The sequence below is a fragment of the Amblyomma mixtum genome, chromosome 3, assembly GCF_055824585.1.
Source record: "Amblyomma mixtum isolate Tamu chromosome 3, ASM5582458v1, whole genome shotgun sequence".
Lineage (NCBI taxonomy): Eukaryota > Metazoa > Arthropoda > Arachnida > Ixodida > Ixodidae > Amblyomma > Amblyomma mixtum.
This window is the reverse complement of record NC_143014.1, coordinates 417,830,859-417,853,952: the sequence shown is the minus strand read 5'-3', so window position 1 is coordinate 417,853,952 and position 23,094 is coordinate 417,830,859. Positions and strand designations below refer to the sequence as shown.

The 23,094-nt window shown below is 47.9% G+C and overlaps 1 protein-coding gene, 9 non-coding genes and 1 pseudogene across 10 annotated transcripts; all 11 read right to left on the bottom strand.

Annotated features, from left to right (window-relative positions):
- Positions 1-780: 780 nt before the first annotated feature.
- On the bottom strand, positions 781-862 carry TRNAS-GCU (transfer RNA serine (anticodon GCU)). The gene has a single exon. It is a non-coding gene; the product is annotated as a tRNA-Ser (tRNA).
- A 194-nt stretch (positions 863-1,056) lies between these two features.
- TRNAS-GCU (transfer RNA serine (anticodon GCU)) lies at positions 1,057-1,138 on the bottom strand. Its single transcript has one exon. It is a non-coding gene; the product is annotated as a tRNA-Ser (tRNA).
- Positions 1,139-1,459: 321 nt separating this feature from the next.
- LOC149357804 (uncharacterized) lies at positions 1,460-2,324 on the bottom strand (annotated as a pseudogene).
- A 2,489-nt stretch (positions 2,325-4,813) lies between these two features.
- Positions 4,814-4,895, bottom strand: TRNAS-GCU (transfer RNA serine (anticodon GCU)). The gene has a single exon. It is a non-coding gene; the product is annotated as a tRNA-Ser (tRNA).
- Positions 4,896-7,212: 2,317 nt separating this feature from the next.
- Positions 7,213-7,294, bottom strand: TRNAS-GCU (transfer RNA serine (anticodon GCU)). Its single transcript has one exon. It is a non-coding gene; the product is annotated as a tRNA-Ser (tRNA).
- A 3,887-nt stretch (positions 7,295-11,181) lies between these two features.
- On the bottom strand, positions 11,182-11,263 carry TRNAS-GCU (transfer RNA serine (anticodon GCU)). The gene has a single exon. It is a non-coding gene; the product is annotated as a tRNA-Ser (tRNA).
- Positions 11,264-11,458: 195 nt separating this feature from the next.
- TRNAS-GCU (transfer RNA serine (anticodon GCU)) lies at positions 11,459-11,540 on the bottom strand. The gene has a single exon. It is a non-coding gene; the product is annotated as a tRNA-Ser (tRNA).
- Positions 11,541-11,735: 195 nt separating this feature from the next.
- TRNAS-GCU (transfer RNA serine (anticodon GCU)) lies at positions 11,736-11,817 on the bottom strand. Its single transcript has one exon. It is a non-coding gene; the product is annotated as a tRNA-Ser (tRNA).
- A 3,694-nt stretch (positions 11,818-15,511) lies between these two features.
- LOC149357798 (uncharacterized) lies at positions 15,512-16,708 on the bottom strand. The gene has a single exon (XM_089576669.1). It carries the CDS (start codon positions 16,706-16,708, stop codon positions 15,512-15,514), a length of 1,197 nt encoding a protein of 398 aa, XP_089432795.1.
- Positions 16,709-16,953: 245 nt separating this feature from the next.
- TRNAS-GCU (transfer RNA serine (anticodon GCU)) lies at positions 16,954-17,035 on the bottom strand. Its single transcript has one exon. It is a non-coding gene; the product is annotated as a tRNA-Ser (tRNA).
- A 5,077-nt stretch (positions 17,036-22,112) lies between these two features.
- On the bottom strand, positions 22,113-22,194 carry TRNAS-GCU (transfer RNA serine (anticodon GCU)). The gene has a single exon. It is a non-coding gene; the product is annotated as a tRNA-Ser (tRNA).
- Positions 22,195-23,094: the final 900 nt, after the last annotated feature.

Here is a 23,094-nt window from a genome sequence, read left to right as displayed (position 1 = left end):
TGCTCAGCACAAAATATTGTGCAAAAGCACGTTTTTTTTGCAGGTGGACACCACAGCCACGTACATCAAAGCGCGATTCAGTTCTCCATAGGCCCTGGGAGTCAGTTATGCGCCTTTCGTTTCCTCAAAATCAACGGACTCTAAAACACTAACGCCAACACCAATGAATCCAACGAATGCTGGTGGCCTATTCGTGCCGCGTTTCAGCCATAAAGTTGTCAACCCCAACGCATGCAGAGCACATCTTTTTCACCACTGTCACGTACCTCAAAGAACAGGTGAGGTGTCCACGGACCCAGGGAGCCAGTTATGCGCCTTTCCTCCCTCAAAATCAACGCAGTCTAAACCTTCGGTTGGTTTTGAGAAAAAGAAAAGCACATAGCTGCGCCGATTTGTAGGTGGATGCCACGCCTACTCGCAGCCCGACAGAGGTGTCCACTCAACACGTGAGCCAGTTACACTTGCTACTCGGAGGCTTAACACACACATCGCATAAACCCGGGAAGTACGGCTAGGAGTGCTCAGAATGTCCTCAGAATCGCACCACTCAAGAATGACATGTGCAACAAGAATGCTGGTAAATATTGATCTCTTTTTTATACCGCACGTTTTGTGACCCCCTCCAATACCCGTAATTACTGTTTGGAGCCTTTTAGCAAGCATTTTCATAAAAAATTTTATAAGTACACTCGCTTTCTTAATGCGTCCCGCTGTGCCCTTCTTCGTGGAGATAACGGTAAATGGATTTGTATGAGCAACAGAACAGAGTTGGAGGGACAACGACGAGGCTGGGACTCGAACCCTCGTGGGCAGAGCCCAATGGATTAGCAGTCCATCGCCTTAACCGCTCGGCCACCTCGCCGCAACGGAAGCACCGGCCTTCATAATTGCAAGCAAAGGCACCAGGCTTCCGAATTACGCAATTAATTTCTCAACTTTATAAAAACAACAGCGGCCACAGTTCTCTCGCTCTCTTTCTGCGTCCTGCCGTGCCATTCTTCGTGGAGATAACGGTAAATGGATTTGTATGGGCAAAAAAAAGAGTCGGAGAAAAAACCACGAGGGTGGGATTCGAACCCACGCGGCCAGAGCCCAATGGATTAGCAGTACATCGCCTTAACCGCTCGGCCACCTCGCTTCTTTTTCTTTATCGCCGACTAGACAAGAAAATCAAATACAGTACATTAAAAGGTGCTATCTGAACATCCATGATGTAAAAAATAGCGCACAGGGAACACACGGGACGGAAAGTAAACGACGCGGACAAGCGCTAACTCGCAACTGAGGTTTATTGCTGACGCGCGCAATATAAGGTAGTCACTTTAAAAACATAAAACAAAAACAACCACAAACAGTCCGTCCCGTGTGTTCCCTGTGCGCTATTTTTTACATCATGAACGCTATCCAACTTGCCCAACTTTCCGCTTTGCTGAATCTGAACATCGACAGCACTCATAGGTTAAAACCATTTCAGGACAACAAGTTCATTCAGAATAGTGTACCATTCGGGTTTGTCGGCTTCTTCCTTATACATATCTCTCAGGTAAGCAATGCTCTCAACAAAATACTCCCTAGCAGGTCGCAGATTTCCATCTGCGTGATGGACACCCATTCGTGTCTTCCATACACTATGCAGTACTAACAGCATGAACAGATCATACGGTACATCATCTTCGTTGTCAACTGGCAAAATCGGATGCCATACGGCGTTACTGGAAGGTCTTTCTTTAACGTCCTTTGCAGGATGTCCCACAGAAAGACCGCATCCCAACAGTCCAAGAACATATGGTCTACAATTTCAGGCTTGCGGCATAACATACAGTTTGTGGACCATGGGACATATATATCCCCTTCTCTTCCAACCATGGTTTCTCGGGGAGTGTGCCACTATGTAAGTGGAAAAAGAAAGTTTCCACCGATGGTCGCACGGCCATCTTCTTAACCCTTTTAAGAAAATCCCCACCCTGACCGTCACCATTCATTATGAGATAAATTGGCACTGGTCACACCATATCTGTGAGGTCCATATACAGCCGACTACGTTTTACGCCACTAAGGTACTGCATCGAGAAACGCGCTTTCAGTATTTGAAAAGCTCCAACGACTTCACACAAATACCCATGCACACCTCCACGATGAAAACCGTTCGCACACACAAGAAATTCAGGTAAGAAGTTTTTCAGCCGCACTTGCATCACTGTCCTCAAAAAGGGATCATTTTGGTCACGCAGGAACATGAATCTGGAGACAACTTGCCTTAAGAACAAATGCACAAGACCCAACCTGCTCGGCCACCTCGCCGCAACGGAAGCACCGGTCTTCATAATTGCAAGCGAAGGCGCCAGGCTTCCGAATTACGCAATTAATTTCTCAACTACGTAAAATCAACACCGGCCACAGTTCTCTCGCTGTCTTTCTGCGTCCCGCTGTACCCTTCTTCGCGGAGCTCACGGTAAATGTATTTGTATGGGCAACAAAAAAGAGTCGGAGAAAAAACGACGAGGTTGGGATTCAAACCCACGCGGGCAGAGCCCAAGGGATTAGCAGTCCATCGCCTTAACCGCTCGGCCACCTCTTTTTTTTACTTTATTGCATGAATGAGTACATCAGTAAAATATCGTAGTTGTCATGCCCCTTGGCAGACAACCGTGTCTAATATACTTTCATTAACACAAGTTGTTCCATCAGACACAATACATCATCCAAGTAATCTTGTTGCTTCAAGACTGCTCTTAATTTATACACATGTTCCACAAAATAATCACATACCGATCGTGCATCCAAGTCACAAAGTCCAGCAGCCATTCTGCTCCTCCAAATGCTGTGAGGGCCCAATAACATAATCTGGTCATACGGTGCAACACCACTTTCAGAGGTACTGTTCCGAATTCCGCGCGGTGTCAATGGGAAGTCCTGTTATGCGAAGCATACTACTTTAGCTACCACTTCAGCCCTTAACCGTGGTTATGCGCCTCCAAATCACGTGATATATGACGTCACACCACGTGACACGATGACGTCACGACAGTAGAGAAACGGGAGCCCACCTCGCGCCGTCGCTGTGGTTGTGCGCCTCCAAATCACGTGATACATGACGTCACAACACGTGACACGATGACGTCACGACAGTGGAGAAACGGGGGCCCACTTCGCGCCGTCGCTGTGGTTATGCGCCTCCAAATCACGTGATACATGACGTCACACCACGTGACACGATGACGTCACGACAGTGGAGAAACGGGGGCCCACCTCGCACCGTCGCTGTGGTTGTGCGCCTTCAAATTACGCGACACGATGATGCCACACCACGTGACACGATGACGTCACGACAGTGGAGAAACGGGGGCCCACCTCGCGCCGTCGCCACCAGCCATGCTTCGCATTCTCCAGGCTTAACCAAGTTAAGCCTCAGCCATTTTTTTAGGGTTCTTTGCAAAACATCCCAGTAGAACACCCCATCCCAACAATCCAGGAACACATGTCCTACCGTTTCCGGTTTTCTACACAGGAGACAGTTCGAGCCCAAAGGAACAAAAAGGCCCTTTTCCTCTAGCCATGTTTTTACTGGTAGGGTTCCGGTGTGTAATTTGAAAAAGAATGTTTTGACGCCAGGTGCAACAGTCATCTTTTTAACTCGCCTGAGAACGTCTTTCCCAGGGCCTTCACAATATAAGGTTCTGTACAGTGGCGCTGGAAACAACTGCTCAATAAGATCCTTGTATAATCACTTCGGCGTTACACTCGCTAAATACTCTAGAGAGAACCGCACTTGCAAAAACTTGAACGACCATACAACCTCTCGCAGGAAGCGAGACACTGTGTACCACCGAGCATTGCACAAAGAGACCATGAATTCTGGAAGTGCACTGGATAATATGATTTGTATGAATGTTCGCAGGAAGGCGTCATTTTGGTCACGCAGAAAACAAAACCATAAAACAACCTGCCGCACATAGAGATGCATTAGAGACAGTCCCCCGACTTTTACTCTCCGGAAGAAATTATCTCTGCGAATTCGTTCCCAATTAGACGCCCAAATGAAAACCGCAAAAACTCTATGGAACCTTTGGATATTGGTTCGTGCACAATATAATACTCGAAGTAAATACATGATCCTTGGTACAAGAAAGGTGTTATATACAGTTGCACGCGCGAAAATAGAAAGATTATGGCCCATCCATCCTTTTGTCCGGTCCCGAATTTCTTCCGCTTTATCATTCCAGTAATTGGTATTCTCCCCATATCTGTCGAGCGGGACTCCCAAATAAACACCGGGAGTTGTAGCCCATCGAACCCCGCAGAACGATTCTGGTTCTAGCCGCCGCGGTGGCTCAGTGGCTGTGGTGCTCGACTGCTGGCCCGAAAGACGCGGGTTCGATCCCGGCCGCGGCGGTGTAATTTCTTTGGAGGAGAAATTCGAGGCCCGTGTACTGTGCGATGTCATTGCGCGTTAAAGAACCCCAGGTGGTCAAAATTTCCGGAGCCCTTCACTACGGCGTCTCTCATAGCCTTAGTTGCTTTGGGACGTTAAACCTCATAAACCAAACCAACCATTCTGGTTCTAAGTCCCATTGCCAGTTTGCCTGCAAAACCTTTCCAACCGCTCGGCCACCTCGCCGCAACGGAAGCACCGGCCTTCACAATTGCAAGCAAAGGCACCAGGCTTCCGAATTACTCAATTAATTTCTGATCTTCGTAAAATCAACACCGGCCACAGTTCTCTCGCTGTCTTTCTGCGTCCCGCTGTGCCCTTCTTCGTGGAGCTCACGGTAAATGTATTTGTATGGGCAACAGAAAAGAGTCGGAGAAAAAACGACGAGGGTGGGACTCGAACCCACGCGGGCAGAGCCCAATGTATTAGCAGTCCATCGCCTTAACCACTCGGCCACCTCGCCGCTTTTTTTTTTCTTTATTGCCGGGCTTTGATACAAAACAGAACATGATAATATGTACATACAGTACCCAGAGCTAACCAGGATCCCAAAGACTGGGGCTGACTTAGTCAGGTTAAAGGTCTCTTAATGTTACGAGGGGTTCCAGCCTTGGTAACCACTCAGGAACCTCCACTATTAGCTTTTCTTCCAGAAACTTGTGCATACTTTCTCTAAAATACATGCGGGCTGGCCGTGCGTCAGGGTCACAATGATACCCTGCTATGCGGGAGCGCCTAATACTGTGTAGGCCCACCAGTATAACTAAGTCTAACGGGACCCTATACTCGTTTTTGGTTGGGAACAACCTTATTCCATATGCGGGGAATGGAAGCTGTTTCTTTAAAGTCCTCTGCAAAACGTCCCAAAAATAGACCCCTTCCCAACAGTGCAAAAATACGTGATCAATTGTCTACGGCTGTTTGGATATGATACAATGCGACCTCCAAGGAAGAAATATCTGTTTTGCCACGAGAAAAGTTTTCACAGGTAAAGTTCCAGAGTGCAACTTAAAGAAGAAACTCCTGACTCCCGGTGGTACCTTTATTTTCTTTACCCTTTTGAATACGTTGTAGCCCGGCCCTCCACAGTACATGGCCCTGAACAAGGGCACTGGAAAGAGGCTGTCACACAAATCCTTGTAGAAATCTTTCCGGCTCACATCACTCAAATATTGTTTTGAAAATCTGGCATTTAAAAATCTGACGCTGGCAACTATCTCCTTGAAGAAACCAAAAATGCCACCCGTCATACGTATACTCAGTTGAAATCGCAAAGTCTGGCAAAGCCCTACTGAGCCTTACTTGGCACAATGTGCGCAGAAAAGGATCATGCACATCGCGCAAAAACAGGAATCTAATGAACAATTGCTTCGCAAATAAATGTCCAGGCCCGAGTCCCCCATCCGTCACTCTTCTGAACAAATTGGTTCGCCTACACCTCACCCATTCAGAGGCCCACACAAAAACAGCAAAAATACGATGTAACATTTGTACATTAATTCGGGAAGAATGCATCACTTGCATCACATACCACAGTTTGCTGATGAAAAACAGATTGCACACTGTGGCTCTCGCAAATATAGATAGATAGGATGCTTCCCTCTTTTCTGCCTTTTCGCGTGTTTCTTGCACCTGACGTCTCCAATACGGTTCGCTGTCACGGTAATTTTCCAGAGGGACCCCCAAGTATTTCACAGGGGTCGTGTTCCAGGTCACGTTAGCAAAATTTTACGGTGTCTCTGGCCACTGTCCATGCCAGAACCCCACACACTTCCCCCAGTTAACCCTGCTGCCCGTCACAGTGCGGAATCGCTTTACCCCGTCGACCGCGTTACGAATGCTTTCGTGACTCACGCCAAAAACAGCAACATTATCAGCATATGCTAGGATCTTGACTTCAGCCGTCTGCAGCCGAAATCCTTGAACAGCATTATTTCTTATAATGTGCTTACACAAAGTTTCTATATAGATACAAAATAAAAGAGGACTGAGGGGGCAACCCTGGTGAACACAGCGCTGAACGTTGATGGCGGCCCCCAACGATTTATTAACAATTAACCTGGTAGTGCTATTTCTGTACGCCAAGGCCACGCCCTCAGTGATAATAGTACGTAAATTAACATGATGAAGGATAGAAAACAATATGTCATGTGCAACAGGAGTCAAAAGCTTTTTTTAAATCTAGTTGGAGAACTGCCACACGAGCACCAATGGCGTCACAGCACTCCAACACACTTCTTGCTTTGTGAATATTATACGCAATAGACCGCCCCTTGATGCCCCACGTTTGATGAGGGCCAATAATTTCTATAATTGCCATCTGAAGTCTGGCAGCTAGCACCTTCATAAAAATTTTGCAATCGACGTTCGACAGCGAGATGGGCCTATATTCTGTGACCAGTTTAAGTTTCTGCGCGTCATCTGTTTTAGGAATAAGTACTGTGTGGGACGTACCGTAGAATGGAGGCAGAGCATTAGGATTGTAGGCTTCGTTAAATAAAGAAGTCAGCAAAGGAGTTAATTCACTCTTAAACACTTTATAAAAAACAGCACTTAAAACATCCGGGCCTGGAGGCCACCTCGCCCCAAAAAATGCACCGGCCGTCATAATTGCAAGCAAAGGCAGCAAGTTTCAGAATTACGCAATTAATTTCTCAACTTTGCCAAATCAACACCGGCCACAGTTCTCTCGCTCTCTTTCTGCGTCCCGCTGTGCCCTTCTTCGTGGAGCTAACGCTAAATGGATTTGTATGGGCAACAAAAAAGACTAGGAGGGACAACGACGAGGGTGGGGCTCGAACCCACGCGGGCAGAGCCCAATGGATTAGCAGTCCATCGCCTTAACCGCTCGGCCACCTCGCCGCTTTTGTTTTTCTTTATTGCCTGACTTCGGAAAGAACCACAGTACACAAATGCACTTACAGAGCACAATGAGCAATAATTAACAACACTATCCGCCTGGCGGTGCGTGGCTTCGTCACGTTAATACTGTTTAAGCGTCACCAAAGGCTCAACTCTTTCGAGCCACTCGGGAGCTTCAGGAGCAAGTTTCTGAACTTCAATTTACTTATGCATGCACTCCCGAAAATAGATCCGTGCTGGCCGTGCATCAGGATCGCGATGATATCCTGCCATTCTGGAGCGCCAAATACAATGGAGGCCCATTAGCATAATAAGGTCGAATGGTGTCCCACCCTCACTCTCTACAGGCAAGTACCGAATACCATGAGAGTCGAGCGGAAATTCCTTTTTTAAAGTTCTTTGTAAGATGTCCAAAAAGTATACCCCCTCCCAACAGTGCAAAAAAACATGGTCTATTGTTTCTGGTTGTTTACAAATTAAGCAATGTGATCTCCAAGGTAGAAATATATGCTTCCTTTCCAAGAATTTCTTTACTGGCAGTGTTCCGGTATGTAATTTAAAGAAAAAAGTTTTTGCACTTGGCGGCACCTGCATCGCATTCACACGCTTAAGTACATCGCGTCCCAGGCCTCCATTGTATAAGGCCCTGTACATAGGTTGTGGAAGAACTACATCGCACAAATCTTTATACAACTTCTTCCTGCTAACAGAAGATAAATATTCATACGAAAATCGAACAGACAGGAATCGAACACTCGCGACAACCTCTCTAAAGTAACCAAAAATACGTCCCGAGAAACTTTCAGTTGAGACAACAAAGTCCGGCAGTGCATTTCCGAGCCTTAATTGGCACACAGTGCGCAAAAACGGATCGCATACATCGCGCACAAAACAAAATCTGCTTGCAATCAGCCGCAGAAATAAGTGTCCCAGACTCAGGCCACCGTCCTTCACCCGCATAAACAAATTGGTCTGGCTGCAGCGTTCCCAGTCCGCAGCCCACACAAAAACGGCAAAGATCCGGCGAGGTCTCTGTGCGTTCATCCTTGCACAATGCAACACATGCATCACGTACCACAGCCTAGACATAAAAAACAGATTGCACACTGTGGCCCTTGCGAAATTGAAAGATGTCGCCCTTTCCACCTCTCCGCCTTTTCACGCGTGGCTTGCGTCTGTGCTTTCCAGTACGAATCGCTATCGCGATAACCGTCCAGTGGGACGCCTAAGTACTTTACTGGGATCGTCACCCAGGATATGTTTGCAAAATTGCCGGGCTTCGTTGGCCATTCTCCGTGCCAAAGTCCCAGGGACTTTGACCAATTCACTTCACTACCGGTGACCTTGGTGAATTCTTTTGCGCATGCCACGGCCTCGGTTACACCTTCCCGGTTCACTGTGAACACCGCGACATCATCCGCATAAGCCAGCAGCTTAACATCTGCTGCCTGTAGCTGGAAGCCACGGCCACCTCGCCGCAACGGAGGCACCGACCTTCATAATTGCAAGCAAAGGCACCAGGTTTCAGAATTTCGCAATTAATTTCTCAACTTTGCAAAATCAACAGCAGCCACAGTTCTGTCGCTCCGTTTCTGCGTCCCGCAGTGCCCTTCTTCGTGCAGCTAACGGTAAATGAATTTGTATGGGCAACAAAAAAGAGTCGGAAAAAAAACGACAAGGGTGGGACCCCAACCCACGCGGGCAGAGCCCAATGGATTAGCAGTCCATCGCCTTGACCGCTCGGCCACATCTTTTTTTTTTTTTATGGCCTGGCTTTGACATTAAACAACAAAATGGCGGGACACAATGAACACTTGGTCTTGATATAGTCAGCCTGCCAAGGGCTGGCTTCGTCACATTAAAATTCATTTAGAGCCATCAAAGGCTCCACCCTTGACAACCACTCGGAAGCCTCGCCAACAGCTTTGACCCTATCAAAAAACCGGTGCACAGTTTCACGAAAATAAATTCGTGCTGGCCTCTCGTCGGAATCACAGTAATATCCTGCTATTCTCGCGCGCCAAATATTGTGGAGGCCCAATAGCAATATCAGATCGAAAGGTACTCCGTCCTCGTTTTCAATGGGCAGATACCGTATTCCATGGGGGTGAAGTGGAAATTGTTTCTTTATAGTCCTTTGAAGTACGTCCCAAAAGTAAACCCCTTCCCAACAATGCAGAAAAACGTGGTCTATCGTTTCTGGTTGCTTGCAGATAAGGCAGTGATGACCCCACGGAAGAAATAAGCCCTTATCCTGTTAAAACATTTTGACAGATAACGTTCCAGTGTGCAACTTGAAAAAAAAAAAGTTTTAACCCCTGGCTCAACGTGCATTCTCTTTACCCTCTTTAACACATTCCTTCCAGGGCCTCCCATGTACAAGGCCCTATACATGGGTTCCGGCAAGACAACTTCACATAAATCCTTGTACAATTTTTTCTTGTTCACTGTAGATAAATATTCGTTGGAAAACCTCGTTGAAAGAAATCGGACACTTGCGACAACTTCTCTGAAGTACCCAAAAATTCCGCCCGATAGGGTTTCGGTTGCAACAACACACACGGAGCGCAAAAACACGGCGCAAAAAACACGGCACACGGAGCGCAAAAACGGATCACTGACATCACTCAGAAACATAAATCTGTTAACAATCTGCCGCAAGAAAAGGTGTCCCAGACCCACTCCACCATCCTTCACTTTTCTAAACAAATTCGTCCGGCTGCACCTTTCACATTGTGCAGCCCACACAAAAACAGCAAAAATTCCATGTAGCTTTTGTATGCTCATTCTTCCACAATGCAACACTTGCATCGCATACCACACCTTACTGATAAAGAAAAGGTTGCACACGGTGGCTCTAGCGAAAATTGATAAGCCTGTTCCTTTCCATCTTTCCGCCTTCTCACACACATCGTGGGTCTGCACTCTCCAATATGTTTCGCTATCGCGATAGCTTTCTAGCGGTACTCCAAGGTACTTCGTTGGGGTCTTCACCCAGGGTACGTTTGCAAAGTGGTCCATCGTCGTTTGCCATGCTCCGTGCCAGGGCCCCACTGACTTAGACCAGTTCACTCTGCTGCCAGAGGTTTTGCAGAATTCAGCGACACATTCACCGGCCTCGGTTACACCTTCTCGATTAGCAGAAAAAAACCGCTAAATCATCCGCATATGCCAGCAGCTTTACCTCCGCAGCTTTCAGCCGAAAACCAGTTATTCTCTCGTTTTCGATGATGCCTAAACACAGTCTCGATGTAGATGGCAAACAGAAGAGGGCTGAGGGGGCAGCCTTGACGTACCGAACGCTGCACACGAATGGGGGCCCCCAGACTCTGGTTAACAATCAATCTCGTCGTACAGTTCCGATACGCCAAGGCGACTCTCTCCCGGATAACATACCCAACATTCACATAATCAAGTATGCACAGCAAAATTTTATGCGCGACCCAGTCGAACGCCTTTTCGAGATCAAGCTGCAAGATGGCAGCGCGACTATTGGTAAAATAACAGCACTCGAGCACACATCTTGCCTTGTGTATGTTAGAAAGAATAGACCGGCCTTTTATCCCACACGTTTGGTGGGGGCCAACAATTTCCTGGATTACACACTGTAACCTCTGCGCCAACACCTTCATATAAACTTTATAATCGACGTTTGTGAGAGCAATTGGCCTGTACCGCTCGGCCACATCACCGCAGCGGAAGCACAGGCCTTCATAATTGCAAGCAAAGGCATCAGGTTTCAGAATTCCGCAATTAGTTTCTCAACTTTGCAAAATCAACAGCAGCCACAGTTCTGTCACTCCGTTTCTGCGTCCCGCAGTGCCCTTCTTCGTGCAGCTAACGGTAAATGAATTTGTATGGGCAACAAAAAAGAGTCGGAAAAAAAACGACGAGGGTGGGACTCGAACCCACGCGGGCAGAGCCCAATGGATTAGCAGTCCATCGCCTTAACCGCTCGGCCACCTCGCCGCAACGGAGGCACCGGCCTTCATAATTGCAAGCAAAGGCACCAGGTTTCAGAATTCCGCAATTAGTTTCTCAACTTTGCCAAATCAACAGCAGCCACAGTTCTGTCGCTCTGTTTCTGCGTCCCGCAGTGCCCTTCTTCGTGCAGCTAACGGTAAATGAATTTGTATGGGCAACAAAAAAGAGTCGGAAAAAAAACGACGAGGGTGGGACTCGAACCCACGCGGGCAGAGCCCAATGGATTAGCAGTCCATCGCCTTAACCGCTCGGCCACCTCGCCGCAACGGAGGCACCGGCCTTCATAATTGCAAGCAAAGGCACCAGGTTTCAGAATTCCGCAATTAGTTTCTCAACTTTGCAAAATCAACAGCAGCCACAGTTCTGTCGCTCTGTTTCTGCGTCCCGCAGTGCCCTTCTTCGTGCAGCTAACGGTAAATGAATTTGTATGGGCAACAAAAAAGAGTCGGAAAAAAAACGACGAGGGTGGGACTCGAACCCACGCGGGCAGAGCCCAATGGATTAGCAGTCCATCGCCTTAACCGCTCGGCCACCTCGCCGCTTTTTTTTTTTTCTTTATTGCCGGCTTGGCGAAAAACAAGATCACTGTACATGAAATGTTAAAATACGTCCTCCGACATTTGGTGGAGCGTTCATTAAAAGTGTTTCAAATTTGCAAGTTCATCCATGATACCAATCCATTCTGGGGGGTCATTTTGGGCCTTGAGTGCATCTCTGACATATAAAATGCTCTCAATAAAGTACTGTCTCGCAGGGCGAGTATCAATGTCTGCATTCCGGACTGCCATACGCACTTTCCACAGACTGTGCAGGCCCAGCAGCATGACCATATCTAGGGGTATACTACCAAGATCTCGGACAGGTAGAAACCGGATGCCGCGAGGTGACAACGGGAGGTCTTTTTTTAAGGTTCTTTGAAGGATGTCCCACAAGAATACGGCATCCCAACACTCGAGGAAGATGTGTTCTGTTGTCTCTGGCTTTCTGCACAATAGACAGTTTGTAGACCACGGAACAAAGATTCCCTTTGCTTCAAGCCAGGGTTTTACCGCCAGTGTATTGCTGTGGAGCTGGAAGAAGAAAGTTTTGGCTGAAGAGCGAATTGGCATCTTTTTAACTCTTTTTAGGACGTCTCCTCCTGGGCCTGCACTGTATATGGTACGATACAAAGGCACGGGCATCATTAAATCACATATATCTTTGTACAATTGCTTCTTAGAGGCAGTACACAAAAATTCTAAAGAAAACCGAGCTTTCAACATCTGGAAAGCAGCAACCACCTCAAACAGGAAACCGCGGACACACGTGCTTCGTACGTCACTCGTCGACACAACGAAATTTGGAAGGAGTTCATGTAGCCTAACTTGTATGACGCTTCTTAAGAAAGGATCACTTTGGTCCCGCAGAAACATAAATCTGGAGACGACCTGCCTCAAAAACAAATGGGCTAGCCCCACACCTCCCTCTCTCACCGACCGGAACAAATTGGTCCGACTCGTTCGCTCCCATGTAGAGCCCCACACAAAAACGGCGAGAACTCTGTGGAGTTTCTGAACATTTACACGCTTCATGCACATAACTTGAAGCACATACCAGATTTTCGCCACTATAAACAAATTGCATACTGTGGCCCGAGCAAACACTGACAGCTCACGTCCTCCCCAGTTTAGTGTTCTCTCTCGCGCTTTGTCAGTTTCGCAGTTCCAATATTCAGTAGCGTCCTTGTAATGCTCAAGGGGTACCCCTAAATAGTTTCCCAGTGATTCAGTCCATTGCATGTTTTGGAATGATAAAGGTTTGGACTCCCAGCTCCCGTGCCAAAAACCCAAGCATTTACCCCAATTCACAGTGCTCCCTGACATTCTACAAAATTTGTTTACAATGCTCCCTGTTTCGTTGATGCTGTCTCTGTCTGTGCAAAACACTGCTATATCATCAGCGTAAGCTAAGAGTTTAACTTCAGTCGCCATTAGACGGAAACCCCTCACTTGTTCATTATGAATAACCTTCAAACAAAACGGTTCTAAGTATATCGCAAACAACAGAGGAGACAGTGGGCATCCTTGCCTCACGGATGTCAACACCTGAAAGGGTGTTGTGACGCACTTGTTGACAATAAGGCTCGTGAAACTCTCGGCATATGCCATCTTAACGCCTTCCATTATCACTGAACCTACATTAACGTGTTCTAATATGCTGAAGAGAATTTCGTGTACGACGCGATCAAAGGCCTTTTGCAAATCGATCTGCATCATGGCGACACGTTCCCCCCAAGCATCACAACACTCCATGACGCTTCTGGCCACATGTATGTTTGTAAAAATTGATCTTCCTTTAATTCCGCATGTCTGGTGGGGCCCAACTATTTCTTTCATCACCCTCTGGAGTCTTCTCGCCAAAGCCTTCGTGAAAATTTTATAATCGACGTTTGTCAGGCTGATGGGGCGATACGATGTCACTGAAAGCTGTTTCACGGGATCGTCAGTTTTAGGAATAAGCACAACGTGCGTTCTCCGAAAAGATAGGGGCAGTCGCTTTTCGTCATAAGCCTGCTTCAGTACTCTGTGCAGTGCAGCTGCTAGTTCATCCTTGAAAGACTTATAAAACACCGCGCCTATGCCGTCTGGTCCAGGCGTTTTGCCAGGGCAGAGTTCACCAATTGCTGTCCTTATCTCTTCCACCGTGATTGGCTCTTCTAGCGCAGACATCACATCCTGATCTAACTTCGGCATGAGGCTTAGAAATTCGTGTTCAAATCCGTCGTCTACACTTCTCTTCCGACCGAGTAAATCACGATAGTAATCTACAAAAGCTTGCCGGATTAAATCGGGGTCGGTGGTCACAGAATCCCCGTGCCTTATCTGTTTGATTTCATTCTTTGCTGCGTATCTCTTTTCGTCTGATAGGGATCGCTTCGTTGGTGCCTCTCCTAAAAGCAGTCTGTCGGCACGTGCCCGCACAACGGCTCCCATGTACTTTTCTTGGGCGAAAATTTCTAATTTATTTTTGAGTTCTTTGATTTCATCCGTATACCTGCCCGGATGTGCACTTTCCAAACTCAGGGCAAACTTTAGGTCGCACTGCAAATCTTTTTCTTTTTTCCTTTGACTGTGCCTTAGGAGGCTACTTCTTTCAATGGCTTTCATCTTAATTTGTTCTTTAAACTGTTCCCACATCTCGATTGATCTTTCTGGCCGAGCTTCTAGTAGAAACTGAATACTTTGCTTTACTTGGTTTAGAAAAACTTCGTCTTGTAGCAGTTTAGCATTCAATTTCCATAACTCCCAGTTGAACAGCGACTTCGTTTGCTTTAATCCTATTGTGGCGATTACTATACTGTGATCGCTGAAAGATACATGTTTCACTTCATAGCGCGTGCACACTGGCAAAAGATCAGTGGAAAGATACAGTCTATCGAGTCTCGCATGGCTTGTTCGCTGGAAGTGCGTGAACTCTGGTATATCACCACTGGATAAAGCGTATCCAATGTCCTCCAAGTCATTTTCAAGCATCAGTTCGCTCAATAAATGCGCACTCTTGTCTCGAACAGCTTGACTACCAACTCTGTCTTCGGCTCTGCATACGCAGTTGAAGTCTCCAAGAAAAATAACGTATCTGTCACATTTCAGGTAAGGCCCTACGTTTGCAAAGAACAATCTACGTTCTTCCTCCCTATTTGGCGCATAAACGCAGATACTTCGCCACTCAACGTTTGACAAAGAAAAATCACAGACAATAAATCTACCATTTTCACACACAGTCAATGCTTAAAAATGGACAGCCAAGGATTTGCGAACAAATAACGCACAGCCTCCCGAAGACCCAACAGCATGGCACACACACACGTCGTATCTTTCTCTAAAAGGCTCGACCATGCGGTTTGTCTGCTCTTCACTTTCAACCTTGGTCTCTTGCACTGCAATTAAATCTAGGTTGTTTTCTAAAAAAGCACGTCTCACTTGATACTGCTTACGCCTCGCAGACAGCCCTCGCACGTTCAAAGTGGCTACACGCAGTGCTGTGATGGTATTTGCTGCCATTTTCGCTACGAGTGAAACGAGCCGCATGGTCTTACCTTGAGCTCTTCGGCAAATAGAGACGTCCCATGTGCCGCAACACCGCTCCAATGGTCTAGTGGTTGGCGCCTCGGCAACTGCTTAGGTGTCTCGGCCCCGTCACCGACGCCACAGGCACCTCTTAGTTCCACGCTGGTAACGAAAACACTTTCCCCCGTCATGACGGGGGCGTTGTTCCCGCAGGTCTCCGTTCCGGTGGGATGGTTGGCTTTGGCTTGAAGCTTGGGCGCCGAGTTAGGACCGTCTTTGCGGGCGGTTCCTCATTCTCGGTGTTCTCTGAACTGCCTGTCAAGTTGTGGTCGTCCTCACGAGTACGCCTCGCCGCACCGCCGCTGCACACATCCTCACTCGCGTCCATGGGGGCTGTGTCTTCCTTGGCAACGGCCTCCAAACCATCGCCCAAAGAATTCTCTCGTGCGCTAGAGTCCGGTGCCGGAGCATGCTCATGCTGCACGGTGGGTGGGGCCTGAACGCTGTTCTCGCGGTCTTCAGGCACGTGCTCAGAAGGAAGAGGCGTGCTGGCCGCCGCATCCGCTTCTTTGAGACCCCGTTGGGCCCCTGACGCCTCTTCGGCCTCTACTTCGTCCATTAAATGTTCTACAAAACCATCACCTTTGCCAGACTCCGCCGCACTTGCGTACGTTTTCACACACTGCCCCTCGTTATGTCCGAAGCGGCGGCATAGGCTACAGCGCGGAACTTTGCAATCCCGTCGAATGTGCCCGGTCGACTTGCACCGCAAGCAGAGCGGCGGCCTTCCCGGCACAACAATAAGTGCGGGCTCACCTGAAATTCTCAGCTGGTGCGGAATGTCGTCAGTCTTGACTCCGGCTTTCAGTTTCAAGATGACGGTACGCGTTGTGGTTCCTTTGTCCACCACACCTTGAGCCCGCCACCTTTCCTTCGTCATGTTCGTCACCTTTCCGTACGGGGACAGGGCCTCGTGCACATCCTCGTCCGCTACGCCGTACAGCACCCAGTGAATCTTTATCCGCAGGTCTTGGTTATTCGGATCCACGAGGATACACGGGCCGTTTTTCACTTTAACATCTCTGGCAGTCAAAAGCTTCTTCGTCGCGTCGGCGCTCTTCATTGTGACAGCCCACACATGATTCATCTGGTACGCCCCCAAAGCCAGCACTTCGGGGAGCAAACCTAGACGAACCAGCGCATCCCGGAAATCTTCGACACGGTAAGGCCTGTTCTTCGGATCAGCGTGCATAAAGATGGTATTCAAAACAATTTTTCCTGTTGGTAGCGTTGGCAAGATGACCTGGTAATCTTCATCCGACGAAGCAAAAAACCTGTTTCCGCGGCCAGCAGCGGCCGCTGACACCGCTCCTTCGGAGCTCATGATAGCACGTCCGTCACGCTCGGTGGCCGGAAATGGAATCCCACCTCGCCGCAACGGAGGCACCGGCCTTCATAATTGCAAGCAAAGGCACCAGGTTTCAGAATTCCGCAATTAGTTTCTCAACTTTGCCAAATCAACAGCAGCCACAGTTCTGTCGCTCTGTTTCTGCGTCCCGCAGTGCCCTTCTTCGTGCAGCTAACGGTAAATGAATTTGTATGGGCAACAAAAAAGGGTCGGAAAAGAAACGACGAGGGTGGGACTCGAACCCACGCGGGCAGAGCCCAATGGATTAGCAGTCCATCGCCTTAACCGCTCGGCCACCTCGCCGCTTTTTTTTCTTTATTACCGACTTGGCCGGGCAAACAAAACAAAAATACAATGACATGACAATAAAAGCACAGGTCAATTTCTAGCTAGTGCACGATGATAAAATGGGTTAAATGATTTTAGTTGGTCGAGGACAGGCAGCCAGTCATGCTGAGGAGCTTGCTGTCCGAAAACTTCCTGAATATACATGATGCTCTCAATGAAATACTGATGAGCCGGATTCACAACAACATGTTCATGCCTGACATCCATTCGCGTACGCCATAGTCTGTGCATGCAGAGCAACATTAGCAGGTCGCAAGGCACTTCACCTGGCTCTGCACATGGTAGGAAGCGTATTCCAAAAGGAGTCAGGGGAAATCTTTTTTCAGTGTGCGCTTCAAAACATCCCAAAGAAAAACAGCGTCATGACAGTCGAGAAAGATATGTTCTATAGTTTCCACTTTTTTGCAAATAAGACACTCTACTGACCAAGGTACAAAAAGGCCTTTGCTTTGCAACCATGGCTTCACTGGGAGGGTTCCAGTATGCAATTGAAAAAAGAAAACGCACTGAAGGCTTCACCGGCATTTTTTTTACTCTTTTTAGCACATCCCTTTCGGGACCCAGAAGATAAGCACTGCGATAAACAGGCACTGGCAGAAACACATCAAGCAGGTCCTTGTACATCTTTTTCCTTGTTACAATGGTTAGATACTCATCGGGAAATTTTGACCGAAGAATACGGACTGCTGCAACAACTTCTTGCAAAAAAGCACTTAACCCACTCCGCCCTGCAGACATGGATGACACAACATAATCAGGCAGTGATTCTGAGAATCGCACTTGTATAACAGTTCGCAGAAAATCATTATCTTGACGGAAGAAAAAGAATCTAGTGACTATCTGTCTCAGAAATAAATTTGATAACCCTAGCCCCCCGTTCCGCACCTTGTGGAACAGATTGCATCGGCTGGTACGTTCCCATGTTGACGCCCAAATATATGTTGCAAACACTCTGTGCAACCTTTGCACTGAAGTCCTTGGCAAAGTTAACGCCTGCAGAACGTAAAAAATCCTCGCTATTAAAAACATGTTGCACACCGTAGCTCTTGCAAACATGGAAAAGTTGTGACCGCCCCATTTGCTTGTCTGAGCTTTGACTCGTTCGGTTTCATGGGCCCAATATTCTTTGCTTTCTCTGTAGTTGGTTAGCGGCACGCCGAGGTACTTTCCTGGCGTGTCTACCCACTTCATTCGACAGAATACTTCTGGCGTGGCCTGCCACTTTCCATGCCAAAAACCAAAACATTTCTGCCAGCTTATCGCACAGCCACTTGCATCACAAAAATTTACGGCTTCTCTCACCACTTCTTGCACGCTTTCCTGGTCTCTGCAGAACACTGCTATATCATCTGCATATGCCAATACCTTCACTTCATTATGACAAAAGGCGTAACCTCGAATGTTTTGCGTAGTTAACAGCTTTAAACAAAAGGGCTTCAGGTAAAGTGCAAAAAGCAGTGGAGAAAGACGGCAACCCTGCCTCACTGACGACAAGACAGGAATACTATTACTCAGGCGGTTATTGATTATGAACCTTGATGTACAGCCATAATAAACCATTTTCACGCCATCAGTGATGATACATCCTACATTCACATGTTCCAACAGCGCGAACAAAATTTCATGCACAACTTTATCAAACGCCTTATGCAGGTCCAGTTGCATCATGGCCACACGACCCTCCGTTGCATCACAGCATTCAAGGACACTCCTAGCTACGTGTATGTTAGTAAAAATGGATCTGTCTTTTATGCCGCAGGTCTGGTGTGGGCCAACAAGGGTTTTAATTACTGTTTGGAGTCGTCCGGCTAGCACTTTCATATAAATTTTGTAGTCTACGTTAGTTAAGCTTATTGGGCGGTAACACTCAACTGACTGCAACCTACTCGGGTCGTCCGATTTTGGGATCAACACCACGTGGGAAGTTCGAAAAGACGGCGGAGTTAACTTTCTTTCGTAACACTTGCTTATTACGCGCTGCAATGCTATTGCCATTTCTGTTTCTTGTAAAGTGCGGCACCGAGGCCGTCCGGCCCAGGCGACTTGTTTAAGCTCAGCTGCATTATTGCAGCTTCGATTTCTGCTGCCGTTATGGGCTCCTCAAGTACCTGCGCCAGGTCCTCCTCGACTCTTGGCATTAGCGACAGGAATGCAGTTTTGTAATGTTCAACATCAGGCGTTTTAAGGCTGAACAAGTTTTGGTAATATTCCAGAAACGCCCCTTCAATCACCTCAGATTCGGAAGTTACGTCATTGCGATAACAAATTTCCTTTATCTCTTTAAAAACTGCATACTGTTTTTCGTCGCTGAGCGCCCTTTTTGTGGGCGTCTCCCCAAGCCAAAATCTTTCGCTGCGTGCCCTTATCACAGCACCTCGATATTTCTTATCATCTATTAGTTCAAGCTTAGTTTTGGTCTCTTTTATTTCTTGTCTGTACAACCCCGGCTTGACGCCTTCCATGCTGAGCATGAAATCAAGCTCGGTACGAAGTTCCTTTTCTTGCTGTTTTTCTTTGCGCTTTAAAACACATGCTCTTTCTATAGCGGCCACATTCACGTCGCATTTAAATTGTTCCCATGTTTGTATAAAGTCTGTCTCTTTTTCTAACAAGCTTTTGACTGAGTCTTTTAATTTCTTGCTAAACTCCTCATCCTCCAACAATGAGTCATTAAATTTCCATAATTCCCAACTAAACTTGACAGTTCTTTTCCTCTCCCCAAGTGTGATCACGACTAAAGAATGATCACTGAAGCTGACGTGCACAGTCTGGTATTGGGAACACAAGGGCACAACCTCAGAAGGAACGTAAATTCTGTCCAGCCTTGCGTGACTAACGCCTTGGAAATGCGTGTACTGTGCTTGTTCTGAACCTTGCATTATAATGCCAATGCCTTCCAATTCTGCTTCATTAATCATCTCAGACAGCAGCTCGGCACTCGTGTCCTGCAGGGTTTTGTTGCTTGTTCTGTCTTCAGGTCTACACACGCAGTTAAAATCTCCAAGCAATAGTACACGCTTTTCTGTCAGCAGGAAAGGTTGAACACGGCGAAAAAAGGCATCTCGTTCGGGAATTCTATTAGGTGCATATACACACACAGCTCTCCACTCTACACCAGAAAAGTAAAAATCGCATGCTACAATCCGGCCACTTTCACAGGAAAATACAGTTTTCACGGCGACTTTGCCGTTTCGAGTTAAAATCAGACACCCTCCCGACTTTCCGTCTGCATGGCACACGCAAACACTGAACTGTGCACGGTAAATTTCTGCCATCGCATCTGTCAACTCTTCGCTTTCAATTTTTGTCTCTTGAACAGCCAACAGATCGATTTCGTTTTCGAACAAGAGACGCTTAAGCTGATTTTGCCTCCTTCGCGCAGAAAGACCTCTCACGTTCAGTGTAGCAATACGCAAGCAAGATGTTATTTGAGGCACCATCTAAATGGTTGGGATTCGCCGCTCTCGAAGTGACATCGGTTTGCAGCTCAGCTCATCAAAAATCCTTCCAGTTTGCAAAGTACGGTGGTGTCAGCACTGAACCCGATCGAAGACCGGGTTACCAACACGAAGACCCTGCAAGGCACCTCCGCTAAGGCGGAGGGACACCCGACGAAGTCCTACGATCAGGAGGGATGTTCGGCTTGGGCTTGTAGGCCGCACGTCGAACAGGAGGCGCTTTGGGAAGAGGTTCCTCATGGTCCGTCCCGTCGTAGCTCGTCGCCTTGTCATCAGCTTCGTCGTGCGTCCTCTTCGCTGGCAAAGTTGACGCCTCGGGCATCTCCGTGTCAGTGTCCTTCTCGTCGGTCGATTCCAAAACCGTCTCAGGTGCACCTACCGCAGCATCATCTGCTTTTCCCGCGGCCGCCTCAGTTCTGGTGTCAGGCACAGGTGGTTCTTCTGAGTTGGCAGCCTCATGTTCCGTGGGAAGCGTTGCTTTTTCTGAAGCTATGCTTTTCGGTACTGCGTCTTCCCGACTCTCACGGGTCGCCTCTACCGCGTCGACTTCGTCCATAATATGCTCCTCAGTAGTATCCCTACGACCAGGACCAGCTACGGTAGCATATGTTCGCACGCACTGGGCGTCGTCGTGGCCGAAGCGACGACAGAGCCCGCAACGTGGCACACGGCACTCCCGACGTATGTGTCCGGTGCCGCGGCACCGGAGGCAGAGCGGAGCTCTGCCAGGAACGTGGACGAGTGCGACGTCCTCTCCAACACGCAGCTGGTGCTGTAAGTCCTCGATGGTAACGCCCACCTTCAGCTTTAGTGTCACTGAGCGCGTAGTAGACGACTTGGCGACCCAGCCTTTGACTCTCCACTTGTCCCGAGTTATGTCGGTCACTTTTCCAAAAGCCGCCAGAGCTGCCTTCACGTCGTCATCTTGCACGCCGTGTAGCAGCCGGAACAGCTTCAGCCTGACGCCCTGGTTGCGTGGGTCAATGACCACGCAGCGGTGGTCCTTGACGTTGAACGCCTCCGCCTGTAGCATTTTGTTTTTTCCTTCTTCATTGCAGAATGTCACGGCCCAAACATGATTCATCTGATATGCCGCGAGGGCAACCACTTCCGGCAGCAATGACAGACGCTCAAGAGCGTCACGAAAGTTTTCAACACGGTATGGCCTGGCTTGGACGTCGCCATGCAAAAAAACGGTATGCAAAACACTCGAACCTGTTGGCAAATGCGGCAAAATCAGCTGGTAGTCCTCGTTCGGTTTGATCGTACTCCTGATACCGCGGCCCGGCTGGGCCGCTGAATCCGCTCCTTGGGAGCCCATGATACACACGTCCGTCACGCTCGGTGGCCGGAAGTCGAATCCCCGGCCACCTCGCCGCAACGGAGGCACCGGCCTTCATAATTGCAAGCAAAGGCACCAGGTTTCAGGAATTCCGCAATTAATTTCTCAACTATGTCAAACCAACAGCAGCCACAGTTCTGTCGCTCTGTTTCTGCGTCCCGCAGTGCCCTTCTTCGTGCAGCTAACGGTAAATGAATTTGTATGGGCAACAAAAAAAGAGTCGGAAAAGAAACGACGAGGGTGGGACTCGAACCCACGCGGGCAGAGCCCAATGGATTAGCAGTCCATCGCCTTAACCGCTCGGCCACCTCTTTTTTTTCTTTATTGCCGTTTTTGACACAGAACCAAAATTACAAAAAAATTGTAAAACACCTCAGCCTAATGCGGGTGATACAAGGGTGATTAAAATCTTTTCAATACAGCCAAGTCATCTAGTACAGAGAGCCAGTCAGGCTGTTCAGCTCGTGCCCGGTATACTTCTCTCAGGCACACGACACTTGCAATGAAGTTTTCTCGCACAGACCGCACGTTTACATCTGCATGCCGCACCTGCATTCTGGTTTTCCACAAGCTGTGGAGGCTGACCAGCATCAGTAAGTCAAGGGGCACTCCTGTTTCATTTTGGATGGGCAAAAATCTAATACCGTAGGGGTCCAGAGGTAGATCTTTCTTGATAGTTCTTTGGAGGACGTCCCAGTGAAAGATGGGATCCCAACAATCCAGGAATACGTGTTCTATTGTCTCGGGTTTCTTGCATAGGATACAGTTAGTTGTCCAGGGGACGAAAATCCCCTTTTCGTTCAGCCATGTTTTAACAGGGAGCGTATTTGAATGTAACTGGTAGAAAAACGTTTTCATAGATGGGTTAACTGGCATGCTTTTAACTCTTTTTAAAACATCCTGACCTGGACTCCCACGGTGCAGGCTTCGGTAAAGAGGAATTGGCATCATTACATCCACTAATTCCTTATACAGCTTTTTCTTTGAAACTTTACTCAAGTAGTCAAGAGAAAACCGCACTTGGAGAAGATTGAACGAGAGTACAACCTCTCTCATGTACCCCACGATGGAACCACGCATATTCTCACTCGAAGACACCACAATTTCAGGAAGCAGCCTTTGCAATCGCAGCTGAATAACAGTCCGCAGAAAACTGTCCGACTGGTCACGGAGGAACATAAATCGTGATACAACCTGGCGTAAAAACAAATGAA

What these genes read in the sequence shown, in the direction of transcription:
- LOC149357798 (XM_089576669.1), bottom strand. Translation starts at nt 16,708, where the DNA reads ATGAGCTCCGAAGGAGCGGTGTCAGCGGCCGCTGCTGGCCGCGGAAAC.